The sequence below is a fragment of the Molothrus ater genome, chromosome 16 (genome assembly GCF_012460135.2).
Source record: "Molothrus ater isolate BHLD 08-10-18 breed brown headed cowbird chromosome 16, BPBGC_Mater_1.1, whole genome shotgun sequence".
In the NCBI taxonomy this organism is placed as follows: Eukaryota; Metazoa; Chordata; class Aves; order Passeriformes; family Icteridae; genus Molothrus; species Molothrus ater.
The window spans coordinates 3230217-3243912 of NC_050493.2; the positions used below are offsets into that span (position 1 = coordinate 3230217).

Consider the following 13696-nt stretch of genomic DNA (forward strand, 5'->3'; position numbering starts at 1 on the left):
AGAATTTCAAGTTTATTTTGGACTATCTCGGGAGTGGTGTTTTTCCTCTGGGTCAGTGCTTAAGGGCTTGCAATAGTTTTAAATTCATAACAATCCTTGAGAAAGCTTAATTCCTGAGGATGGGAAATGATATTCCTTCTGAATGACACCTCTCTCCTAATTACCAGCCCTGCTGTGGTTCCCTGCCTGTGTTCATGAGGGGAACTGTCAGTGCCTGATTAAGTGGAAAAACCATTGGGCTTTAGGGAAGGATTTCTCCGTGGGGCAGCTGCTACCCCGAGCCATGCAGTGTTCCTGACCCAGGTCAGCAGGAATTGAAATTAAATGTGTGGATTCCTCTCTGGCTTTAGGGTGCCCCACTCCTGTGCTGATGCTGGTGGTGTCCAGCTGCTCCCAGGGTGAGCTTTGGAGGCTGTGGTTGCCCCTTGTAATGAGAAGCGAGGTTGATGAGCTGAAATAAAACTGGGAGTGTTTGTGGGTGGCAGAGTGGCCTGAAATGTTTTCAGTGGTGTTGCTCCCTCAGCCTGCTCTCCCCTGCAAGGAGGCCAAGCTACTGTTTGCATTATTCAGAGAAACATTTGGATGGGATCTGTAGAGGCATCACGTGATGCTGCTCTGCAGCACACGGTGGTCGGGATCTGCACTAGCTGGAATCTCTTTTTGGGTGAATATAAGAATGAAAAATGGCCTCAAGAAATATGTTTTTCCAAAGCACTCCTTGCACGAGGCTTCTGTACTGCTTTATCCAGACTGATGTGCTCTTACCAAGCTGTGGGCACTGCTCCTGTTATTCCTTGGAGGAAAGCAGGCAGGGGTTGGCTTTTTGCAGCCTTTGCAAAACCAGAGCAAGGAACAGATTTACACTTCTACTTCCAAATCCCATCCCAAAGACATGATGTGTTTTTGTGTGATGGATGGGGAAGGAAAACCTCTCCCTGATGCAGATGATTTTTGCCTGAAGGCCAGTCTTGGAAGGAGCACTGGCCCACGTACCCCTGGCAAGTACAAGCTCTGTTGGGCAAACACATTTCAGGGGGTTGGCAGAGAGAAGGGACAGCAGTGCTGACAAGCTGCCTGCAGCACAGCCACGATGCTGCTGAGGACTTTCCTCCTTTCCCTGCTCTGCTGTCATGTGCTGAAATGCAATTTGAGGGAGATGACAGCAGCAGCATAATGGGGAGGCAGGAAAGGCAGCTCTTTCTTTCCTTTCAGGAAACCAGCAGGGTAGGGCATTTAATGCCTCCTGTGCTGCTGGGATTTCCAGCTACGGATGAGCAAGACCTGGGAGCAGTAACTTGGCTCATGTAAATAGTTCCTTGTAGATTGTTAAAGCAGAATCCTTTTAGTGGAGCTTCATTGTGTATCAACTGGGAGGTGCCCTTGGATCTGCCCAGACCAGCTCACAGGCTGGAAGCACCTCTGCCTTGGACACAGTGTTTGTGTTTATTTAGCAAATTGTGGCTGTTTTTACTGATCCTCCAGCCCAGGTAGTTAAATAATCTGTCTGATAGTGCAGCACCCAGGCAGAGAATTTCTGTTCTGCTGTGAGGACTCACCCAGCGTTGGACACAAATGTGTTGACCAAGGGTGGGCACAGGATTCACTGCCTGAGAAAGTCTGTCATTAAGTGCTCTGAGTGCAGCCTGTAACCCCCTGGCTGTGGCCTGTGGTGGCTTTTGCAGTCCTGTGTCTGTGAAATGTTGGTTTGCCTTGGGATGGGTGGCACAGTCTCGTTAATCTACAGGAGAGTTAACATGCAGCTCTTCTTTTCTCCCTTTTTAGCTCATCATTCATTCTTTGTGAACTTTAGTAGTCTCAGAAGGGATTCATGCTGGATGTGGAGCATCTCTAAATCCAGCCACCATCTAATTTCACTGTTTTCTGTTCTGATACAGTAGTATTTACCTCAAATGCAGCCTCTTTGCTTTTCTGCTATTTTAACATACTCAAACTCCACAGTGGCCACTGCCACGTGATGTGGGTGAAGTCAGGCTGGACAACTGTCATGAGCCTGGAAGGCTGCCCTGGGTTTTCACTGCTGGGAGCTTGCTGGGCTGGAATTGGCTGCAAGGCCACACGTGGCTGTAAACAAAACTAAACCCAGTTTTACAAAGGCTGTTGCTGCCTGTCTGGAAAATCTTTTGACAAGTGGTCATCTGTGCTGCTGGAGCAGTAAGGAGGTAGTTGCAGTTCTTCTGTGACAATGCTCCTCCTGCAGCAGTTGTTGGGTGCAAGAAGCAGCTTATTTTTTACTCTTTCCAGCAGAAATTGGTGCAGAGCATGGATTTGTTGCTCAGGTGTTGGCACCTGTCTTACAGGGTTTCTGTTGGTATTTTACTCTGAGTAGGTAAGGCCGTTTAAGACTTAGCACTGTGAGCTTGGCCTGTTGGCCCAGTCTGGCTCTAAACTGGCTTTTGTGTATATTTAAACCCTTAATTGATTGTGTAAAAGCATCTTTCAAAGTGCCTGACCTTGCAGGAGGGAGCACATGTAATTTGAGTGGTAGGGATAGGCTGTGGCTGTATCAGCTTAAGCTGCAGTTTAAGATCTTCCCCCTTCTTGCATTTTATTTTGCCAGCTTAATTCTCTTCTCCCAGTTCCACCATGTGTGGAGGGTATCTGATCTGAATCCTACAAAAATGTTTTCCAGGGCAGTTCCTTTCAAAGCTGTAAGAAATGCTGGAGGAGCTCAGTGTGAAGGAAGGAAACAAGGGAACATGACTGTCCTTAACAGGTATTGAAGTGAAACCCTTCTGAGCACCAAGCCACAGCTTCTGGCTGCTGACCTTTGGAGCTGTGGCAAGTGCAGATGCTTAATGCAATGTCATTACATTCATACCCTAAAAAAGGGCATGACTGTTGGAACCAGAATATGTGACCTGTGAAATCATTCTTTTTGCAAGTCCTTCACTCTGGGATGTGTGACACCTGGAAGGGTTGGTGGCAGGCTTTTAAGTCAATAGTTCTGGAAGTGCTGTGCAGATTGACAGGGACCTTCTTTTTGCCAAGGTGGGCTGCTGCAGTAAGTCAGATTTTTTTTCCCTGTTTGCCACCTCAAGGTCAAGTCTCAGCTTTTGTGTTGTCAGCAGCTTTGAGAACGAGGTGAGGTGTGCTGTGCTTGAAAGCAAAGTTTTTTGTGATAAGTTCAGGTCACATTTAAAATAAAATAAAATACAAAAATACCCCCTTCCACATTTTTATTGGTGGTGCATTATGCTTGTAATTTTTTCTGGAGCACAGCTTCCCATGTGCAGCTTAGGTGGTTTCCTGAGTGAGTCTGATGGGCAGCTGCTCAACATCCAGGCTGCCATCAGAGCTTATCAGTTCCTTGTGGTTTTCAAGTCCTCTGGCTGCCACTGGAACTGAACCTGACTCTGTGCTTTCCAGCCCTTTTGGTTTTGGTCTGCTTAGCCCTCTCTGCTGCTTTTCACAGCAGTTTGCTGGTTGTGTGCAGCCTGGTTCTCCCTGCTCTCAGTGCCCCTGCAGACAGGGCTGTGAGCTGAGCAGGCTGCTGGTTGCTCATCAGTGTGAATGTCAGTGCCACTGCCTGTCCCAGCAATCTTAAATCCTTTATTTCTGTTTCCTCTCCAGTGAAAACAGTGCTAGGATGGGAACCTGAATGCTCCTGAAGACATTCATCCAGCTTGTTAAATAACTACTTAAAAGGTTGCACTTGGATTTCTTTGTTCTGTTAAACTCTTTAAAGTGGCATTCAGGATGCCTTAAAAAAGAAAAGAAAAAAGGTAGGAAAACTACTGAGGATTTGGAGAGGAAATGCTCTGTCCTTTCTCCTGGAGGGATCTGTGAAGTACAAGTAAGAGAGGAGCACTCTGCTGTATATCCTGGGGCTCACAGGGCATTTCCCCTGCTCTTTTCCATGGGGCTGCTGGGTTTATGGAGAAGAGAAGGCAGCTGCAGTTAATGCTGTGTGGAGCTGTGGCAGGTACGTGCAGCACCTGGGGCTTTGTGGAGTCCAGCCCTTTAAACCCACAGGTGACTGAATCTTGGTGCTGATCAAAGCAGCCCCTGGCTGTGAGTTCAGGGAAAGGAAACTGGAAGTAAAACTCGCTCTAGAAGCAGCAGAACTGCAAATCACGTGGTTTCACATGCTCTTCCATTCATCCCTACCCTTACAGCACAAAATCAGAGCAAATGAGTTCTTCTAAATGCTGGTTTGGGAGACAGGCTGTGAGCAGAGCAAGGCTGGGTTTGTGTGTGGGTCTGTAGCCAAGTGCTGGGCTGCTGGTGTCTGAATTGTTGCACCAATGTGAAATGCCAAGCTGGCACCTGTGTTTGTGATGTGGGAGGGAGGTTTTGGATTTAGGGATTACACTGGGTGATCTTGCACATGCCAGAGGTCTGAGGCAGGCAGAGTACTGCCCATACAGGAGCTAACTCCAGGAACGCCTCCTCCCTCAAAACCTTGATTTTTCACCTCACTCTTAAAATGAGCTGCTCAAGGTAAAGGCATTAACTAGAATTAGAAGGCATTTCCAACTAGAATTTGTAGATTTAATTTTTTTTCAGGACTCAACCAGGGGGAGGGAGAATGACAGATCCAAAGGTCTCTATCTCTTGTGCAGAGAGGGGTTTTTGTTTTGTGGGTTTTTGCATGCATCAGAGTGAGGAGCCTTGTGCTGCTCAGGGAGATGGGATGATGGGAACTCTGCTTTTTGCCAGAGGCACTGATGGGGGTCCTGGGAAGGCACTGAAGTGTCCACAAGTTGACCTTGATGCCAATCACCAGGGAATAGCTCAAAGGAATTGGAAACTTTCATTTATGTTGCCCAGTTTTGGAAAATGAATGCAGCTGTTTCAAAACAGTCTTACATTTTAGAAAGTAGCTCACAGAGCGTATATTTTGCTAGGGAAATGCAAATATTTTGCAGGTTTGAGAAGGAAAACTGGTGCCAATGTATGTGGCCAGCTGTTAGTGAATTAGGTAAAACTGGGTACATTTCCTTTCTCTTGTACTTTGTGTTTCAGATAAAAATGGTGATTGGGTACTTCAAACAATTATGATTAATAATTATGATACTGTGATCTTGATGAAATGAACTGCAAGTAAGGTTGATGAGAAGTCTTGTGATGTACAAGCAGCCAAGATATTTCCTGTAAGTCCTGAGTGGGCTTAGAAAATGGGGAAAAAACTAGTTGGGGATTTGAAGCCAAGTAATGCCTAAATATCTGCTCTCTTGATTGCCCCTGAGTAAGCAGTTTTCATTGGCCTGGAGCAGTGGCACTGATGTAGCCCATCCTGTGTTCATCTGTAGCCTCTCTTTTTGCAGCATCTCTTGGTCCCACTCCTGACTCTGCAGTTACCAGTGGTGAGCCTGGGAGGAGAGGGCATCGCTCCCTTCAGTGCTTTCCTCCTTGGGTCAGAGAGGGGAACAGGGAACTTTTGGGAAGTAACTGGAAGCTGTGATTGCTGCCAGAGTCATTCCTCATTTCCATCTTCATTCATGACCTGTCCTGGAGCTGCTGGAGCCAGTTCCAGGTTGGTGTGGTTTTGGAAATAGTAGCTGCTCTGCTGGGATACTGAACTGTGTGTGTTGGGTGTCTTGTCTGTCAGGAGGAGGTGGGCATTCAGGTTGCATTTACTTGCCACAAAATACTTCTTGTATTATATAATCTGTTTTGGTGTGGTTAAACCAGTTCTGTGGCTCTCTGCCCTAGAAATTTTGCCTGGCTCTTTTTATTATTAATTTCAGTTTCTGTTCCTTGATTTTTTCTCACATCTCAGGAATCCTGTCTTCCCCTTCTCAGAGTGTATGTGTTTAAAATCCTGTGGTAAACCAAGCCAGCTGCTAACGTGGGAAACACTTGGGGAATACTTTATAACTCACCAGCCAGTTCTGTTTTTAAATGATCTTCAGGTTTGTTTTTTCTCTTCAGCACATGCTGTGGGTCCATAAATTGGTGGCAGAGCTGCGTGGATGCTCTTGTCCTAAGTCTACCCCTGGTCTGTGCTCCTGAGAGGAGCTTTTGGCCAATACCTGTAGCAGGTTGTGCTGCTGGAAACCAGGTGGTCTTTCCTCAAGGTTCTGCCCACACACTCCTGCCTTGAGGGGCCAGGGTAAGGCTTTTGGGCTAGAATCAATGCTTTTTCCACTTTGCCCAGGCTTGGAACTGAGCAAACCTGCTGGCAGAGGCCCTGCTGCAGCCCCACGTGTTGCCCTCTGGCTCTGTCCCTTTGCAGGGTGTGAGGCAGTGGCAGTAGCTGCCCTGTGCATAGCAAATAGGATTTGTTTGTGCCCAGCAGCTCTTGTTGGGCTTATGATCAGGGGATTTCTAATTTTCAGTTGGGATGATGCTGCTTAACACGATCAACCACTGTTAAACTCTCCCTGCTTTTGCTCGGTGCCTGTTACAAGGAGCAGCCCCCAGCAAATGGTGAACCCTTTGAAATGTTTTGGTGAAATGCTTGACAGTAAGTCAGGCTGGTTTATTTCCCTTCTGTTGTGCTTTCTTTTATTTTTTTATTTTTAAAGACTGAATTTTTAGCTTTCCATTTTGGTGGTTGTCACAAGCCCTGCATTATTTAAGTAGCTTCTTTTAGCAGCTTGAAATAAGCCAGAAATTCACCTTGCTCGCAGGCTACCAGCAGACACGTTTGCTGCCTGCAGGCACAAAGTAGGAGTTGATGCTCTTCTGTCAGTGTAGGTGAGCAACTGTGGTGTTCTGTGAGGGGGAGAGGCTAAAACACAGTGATTTGATGTTGCTGACATCTCTTTCAAGTTGCTCTTTTTTTTTTCCCTCTCCCCTGTTCATTTGGGATCTCAGTTCCTACCTCCCCTGCTTTCTGTCTAGTCCTGTTGCCTTGAGCTGCAGCCAGACAGGAGCACTTTGAGCCTAGTCCCATCTTGGGTATGTGGGAGTTCAAGATTTCAAATGCTGTAAATGAGGGGGGGAAAATACATTACACTGTGTTGAGAAGGGGAGCTCTCCCCTTGACTGTCAGTTTAAATTCCAGCACCATCTGAAGATGCTCATCACAGCACAAATGTGGGGTGGAGGGAGCAGATTTGAGTTCTGCTCCAGTTACTGCAGACCAGAAACGCCTTCATCTATCAGGAGATTAAATATATGCACAGCACCAATGGTGGCTATTTTTAGGTTAAGCTAAAAATATGTCATGTGGTGTTTAAAAGGATTTTGAATGGGTTTTGGAAATCCTTGTGTAAGCATTCTGTGTGCTCCTGAGACCTGCTTCACCTCATAGCAGCTGATCCCTTACCTCATAGCAGTGGTTGGAAGCAGTGGTTTTGTGGATGATATTTTTGCATGTTTGAGGAGCTTGTCCAGGAAGTCCCTGTGACCTCAGCTGTCAGTCTGAGGTCTTGTCACTTCACAGAACTGCTAAACCCAAGTCCCTGGTGGGCTCTGCTTTTCCCAGTAGCTGTTCTGGTAATGTGTTCTTTATTGAATTCACGGTAGGAAGAACCACCATGGGGAGGATTTTATTGTCTGCACAGTGAAGCAGCTGGGGTGTGCTGTGTCAGAGGGTGCTGGGCACTGTCCAGGCTCCCCAGGGAATGGTCCCAGCCCCAAGGCTGCCACAGCTCCAGGAGGGTTTGGCCAATGCTCTCAGACACAGGTGGGATTGTTGGGGTGTCTGTGCAGGGCCAGGAGCTGGGCTCTGATCCTTGTGGGTCCCTTCCAACTCAGGACATTCTGTGACTGAGTTATGGAGGAACACAGAGGTGGAATTGGGTGGGACCATGTCCTCAGTGTGGTGGTTCCTCCCTGCACAGTCAGTGGGTGTCTTAGAAGTCATGATGAGAATTTTGTGTCACCTGGATACTGCTGTAGGGATTCAAGTCCTAAACCCAGCTTGATGTGCTGTGGTGCAGCTGAGAGCCTTTTAAGAAAAGAAGAAAAACTAAAAAGTTTGGAAAGTGTTTACCTGACTGCTTTGCTGTTAAAACAGTTCAAGTTTCCTGTCCTTGACTGCATTGCAGGAAAGCTGATGGGCATGTTAGAGCCTGCTTATAGGTAGCCTTATTCTTTGCCTATAAATAGGCTCTAAAATCACTGAGGTAGTGTGCAATAGCTTCTTTCCATCTGTCTTCCTTGCTTTTTTATTATTGTTTATGTAGGGCAAGACCCCAGGGTGGCTTTGATCTTGTTACTTCACATTCTTGGCGGCCTGGTGCTATAAACATGAATAAACTTCTTATTCATGCCACTAGATGGAACTGGCCCATGCTTATGGATATTTGTGTAAACTTCAGCTCTGTATTGAGTATTGACAAAATGAATTGCTAGCTCTTGGTGGAAGCTTGGCTTTCACCCTCAAAGCAGGGCTTTATTTAGCTGCTTGGGATTTTATTCAGTCTGTTTTGAAGTAGGAAGAATTGCCAGTTCTTTCCAGCCTTGGCTTTTTTTGTTGTTGCCTTGACTGTGTATTACAGTTAATGCTGTTTATTATATTCCTGCTTTTAAACCGTTTTGGTGGTGTGCACGCTTTCTTCTATGGAAGTGCAGATAGTTTTTTATCCCAAATTTAATTTCAGAATATTCCCTGTACCTCTTTCTCACTGCTGAAGGTGGAAGTGTGCAAGTTCCTCTCTACAGGAGCCAGAGTGGCCCATAGAAAATATGACCTTAGTCTTGTGTCTTATCCATCATTCATGGATCTGAACAGCTGGGGCTTAGCCAGCATTGGACAAAGCACCATTTGAGCTATTTGGGAGAAGATTTTTTTTTTTCTTTTTTAGGTGGCTGTGCTGAGTATTTGCAGTGTCACCCCCCTGTGAAGTAGCCAGCCCTGCTAATGCACCACGAGTCCCTGGAGGGGAGAAATATCCAAGCACTCAGCTTTGCTTGGAGCAGATCTGAGCACACACCTGTCCAGCCCCTGTCTGCAGCACTTGATGCTGCAAGGGCTGGTTTGTGGCCCTCACAAGTGTTCTTGTTCCTCCCAGCCAGTCTCAGAGTGATCCTTTGGTGACCTTGGCCACACTGGGCCTACCCTGCTTCCATTTCTCCACCTTTTAAATGACAAGAAGTGAATTGATTTTGTTTGCTAAAGGAGTCAGGCAGCTGAGGATGGAAAAGTGCTGTGCAGGGCTAGGTGATTGCTGTGCACAAGTACCAGGGAAAATACAACTGTAATAATGTGGATGTGACCTTTTACAAAGGCCAGAGTTTGCACTTTGAGTGACCCAGCCCCTGAGCTGCAGCTCCAGCACCTGCCTGGGATGGTGGAACAGCACTTTGATGCCACTCTGGCAAATAAAGATTTATTTCTCCTTATGAGGCAGAAAATTAAGAATCTAGTGGAAACACCCCTAAAATGTTGCTTTTCAGGTGTTTTCAAAGCACCAGTATGCCCATGATAACCTTGGAGCTGCTTACTGGAATTAGGATGTGCTACTGAGGTATCAGGGCTCACATACAGGGCAGTTGCATATTTGTGGTAATGCTGGTTAGAAGAGGCCTCTTGCTGTTCCCTCATCCAATCTTCCACTCAAAATTGGACCAGCACCAGATCAAGGATCAGGTAAATGTGGATGTTTGTAGGCAAGCCTTGAAATCTTTATGCTGGAGGTTTCCTCTGAAGAAGGTTCCCTCAGGCACTAAGCCTGTTCTGCTAGGCTTTTATAAGTGCTAAATTATACATTTTAATTTTTATTATTGTATCTTGTGCATCTGAATTCATTTCTTCATTTTACTGTCCTAGCTGCAAATCCTGTTCCCTGCAGAGGAAGTTAAGTAGAATTACTGAGGGGGAATTTCTACTGCTCTTGTGTGCTAGCAAAAAGGATTTTATAGCAGACCCACCATTTTCTTCCAGCTTATGCATCAGTAAATATTTAACAGTACAGATTCCTCTGTGCTGCAATGAGGAGATGAATACTTTCCAATAAAAGGAAAAAAAACCTCCTTTCTCCTTTCAGTCATCAAATTGTGCTTGGAGTTCCTGTATTTGTTCAGCCTCTCTGTGATAGTGGGAATGGAGAGCTGTAAGCTGACAGAGCATAAAATGGAAACCTCCTGTTTAGTTTGCAGTGATTCCTCTGGCCCCCTAATCCTGTTTGGGAGCCTCTGGCCAATTCATTGTGCCTCTCTGAGAACAGGTGGGGGTAGCAAAGCTCAGTTTCAAAAAGCCAAGTCCTGTGAGGGAACCTGATTCCTGTCATGCTCTCCTTTTGGTGTGAGAGCAGATGGTGTTTCCTGGAATTTGTACCAAACCCTTGCTGTAAATCAGGGAAATCTCTTCTATAAAATAGCAGATGGTGGTAAGGAAGTGTTCTCTGGAATGTTCCTGTGCTGTTTGACAGTGCAGGCACAAACCACACACTGACACTGCTCTGCCCAGGGTGCAGCTTCCTTCTGACACACCAGGAATGAGGGGGGTGTGGGAATGAGCTTGGAGCGTCTCTGGTGGCTCTGAAGTTGTGCCACAGCTTGGCAGCACTGGGGGAATTCAGGCTGGGATGGTGCTGTCCCTGCTCCCCTCCAGGCTGTGTGTGACTGCCCTGGCAGTAAGGGTGACAGGGATGGTTGCAGTGACATCATCTGGGGGCTGTGAGATGCAGGTGCATGTGGGGATGCCCTGGCACAGCTCAGGCATGGGGATTTTGCCTCTCTCACCTATTGATGGTGGCAGAAACAGCACTGTGTGGGTTGGTGCATTGGATTTTGGTTGGAAACAAGGGAAGGCCAATATGCTGGTAGGGTTTGAGTCCTGCTTGGGTAGAACTGCATCTCTCCTCCTTTTCTGTGATTGCATGGCTCCTCCAGAGAGACTTCTCTGGCCTAATTGCACTTTTCAGTCCACTGTCTTAACTGTTGGAGCACAAGATAACAAACATATCTCCTTTCAGGTCCTGAGAGGAGGGGTACAGAGAAATACTCATGTGGAGAGACTGCTGGGAGAGCCAGGAGAACCCCTAGCAGCTAAATCTTAAAAAAAAAAAAACCTTTAGGGTGAATCTGAGTTTGTCTGACTCCCTTGTGGTTCTGTTTTATCTTCCAGTTCCTCATGTGAGCCTGACTGCCATGCTGGGGCATTGACACTCTGGGGTGCAGCTGTTTAAAATGGCAGAGAGAGGTGGGAATGAAGAAGTGATTAACTTGAACAGCTTCAGCAATCACAGAGGGAAAGGTGAGTACTGATTTGTGCCTGTTTCCAAAACACTCTTGTGAAACTGCTGAGCAGCAGGATTCGCAGACACTGAGCTTCCAGGGAGCTGCTGGAGGTCTGTTCTGTCACATCACACACTACTGACTTAGCCACCTACAGAAACTCTTTCATATTATGCAGGCATGCTAAATATTTGGCTCTTGTCTTTCTCATGTTGTACTGCCTCAAGGGATGTTGCTGACTTCTTGGGAACACTGTGTAGATGTGTTTCAGCAGATCCAAGGAGGATCCATCCTTCTGAGAACCCCACAGGAGACAGGCTGACCCTAAATTTATGCTCTCATAGGGCTGTGTGCATTGGCACCCATTCCCTCAGGGTGGAATTTAAAGTGAGGCTTTCTCTGTATGCCTGAAAGGTGATAAATGAACACTCATGCTAAAAAATAAGCCAAAACATGTCAGATTTTAGGGAAAGCATAGTTGTATGCTCTCTGTGCAGTACAGAAACCCTCTATTTCTGCCTTGAATCTCTCTCCTGTGTTCCAGCAGCTGTTGAGTAGCATCTGTATTCCATTCTTGACAAACCTTGAGGCACAAGGTTGTCATTACCAGCAGGGTACCTTCTGCACCCACAGCCACAGGCCTTATCTTGGCCCTGCATAAGGTACTCCTGCAAAGCCTCTCTTTCAGAAGAGGCTGGATTGCACAAAGACCCTTATCTCTCTGCTAGATTGCACTACACTTTAACAAAGAAAATGCAATGTCCCTGAAATACTGGAAGTTCAGGATTTGTCTGCAGAAGTATTCCCTACTTGCCTTGTTTGTCATAACTTTTGCAGCAGCTTGACTCGTGCTGGAGTTCAGGGTAGTAGAAGATTCTTTGTGAGTGTCAGTGGCTGTCCCTGCAGTGCTGTTGTGATGAGCTGAAGCTGTGCAGGTGTTTTGCTGGAGGCTGAGGGATGCAGGGGTGGCTCTTACAATGCCTTGCAGAGGAATTGGTGACCTCTGAACGCTTCTTCCTGCAGTGCAAGTGGGGAAATTGCTTTCTCAGATGTTTCAGTGCATGTACCCTATAATTCTATTTATTTACCTTGAGCCAGCAGCTAACTTCAACTTTACTTACTGTTCTGCAGACTGGATAAACCACAGAGATGAAAGTCTGATCACAATATCAGATTCCTCAGATGAAGATTTGCCTTTGTTGCTGGAGATGCCAGAAAAGCAGCAGACTGAGGAGGATGATGATGATGATATAGTCATCTTAGCAGAGGTAACTTTTCATTGTTGTAGCTGCTGTGCTGTATTCATGGCCTGTATTGCCAAGACTTGTGCCAGTACCTGATGCATTCCTCTGAGTCCTGCCTGGTTATAGCAATCTGCTTGGGATGTCTGAAATAACAGTGAAATGATGGCATATTTTGGGCACAGGAGGGGAGAACCAGACTGTGGAACTGCATTGTGTAGTTTAAGTTCTACTTGATGAAGGTTGTAGCTCCCATAAAGTTGTCTGTTTGAATCCAGCAAGGTGGAGTGCTTTGCAAGAGGACTTGATCTTCCATAAAATATTTTCAAACCATGCCTTGTTTGATTTATAAATGTACTCTGTATGCTTTATATTCCTCTATGCTATTTGCATTCATGTTGGGCTGTTGCAGGCACTGATATTTTTTCAGCATTTCATATCTATCTTATATTAAGAATATATTCCAGTTTCCTGTTAAATTAACCAGAAGCACTGAGAAAATGGGTTGCAAAGCTGACCTTTCTGCTTTTAGTTGAAAACAGCAGCAGAGAACACTCAGGCTCTGTTGGCATACAGCAGTCTGTCTGCCAGAGGCAAGAACAAGGCCAGAGATTAATATTTGGAGCTTTGGTTCCTGCCTGTTTAAATAAATTGGTGAGAACACAAATATGTCATCAGTTAGTTCTTCCTGCCCAGACTGTTTTACTGGAAGGGAAGTGAGTACTGAGGTGAGCTTAGGAAATTATTCCAATTTGAAAGTCCTGTGCATCCCCAGTTCTGCTGAAGCTTCTCGTAGCACCTGGGGACAGGCTGATGACACAGATGTGTGGGGTGCAGTTCTGTGCTTTATTAAACATCTTGCTGAACAGACTGTTTATCAGTTTCCCATCAGAAGTTTTCTTAGATGCAGAAGTATCTGGAGCAAGGATTCTGACACAGAGACAAGAATTCCTCCTTTCTCTTGTTGATGTCCTTTTCAGACCCCAAAGCATCAGCAGCCCCTGCGTCCCAATGTCATCAGACCGGCTGCTCCATGGCAGGGTGCAGACACTGTGGGAGAAGGGGGATCCAAAAGTGCTGTGGAGCCTTTGAGCACAGACCTGCAGCATTCAGCTCTGCCCTGTGAGGGAGATGGGAATACCCTCGTGCTGGAGAGCAATGCTGGACCAAGCAGGGGTGAGAGTGTGGATGTTGCCTTGCAGCAGCCAGGACCATCTGAGCTGAATGGCTCCAGATCTGAACTTACAGGTAGCCAGGAGCCTGGCCCAAGTTTGCTGCCACTGATCAAGGTGCATCCACAGCCTGCTGATAACACAAAAATCATTAGTCTGGAGAATGCAGACCTTCCACCGTCAACAGGA

At 46.3% G+C, this 13696-nt stretch overlaps 1 protein-coding gene across 1 annotated transcript in view; it reads left to right on the forward strand.

Moving 5' to 3' along the window:
• RNF216 (ring finger protein 216) overlaps positions 1-13696 on the forward strand; it is a 76146-nt gene that overhangs the window by 3522 nt on the left and 58928 nt on the right. The window contains 3 exon segments of the mRNA XM_036392665.2: positions 10985-11113; positions 12226-12362; positions 13316-13696. Of these exon segments, the coding sequence (XP_036248558.1) occupies positions 11047-11113; positions 12226-12362; positions 13316-13696 (585 nt within the window). The 5' untranslated portion in view covers positions 10985-11046.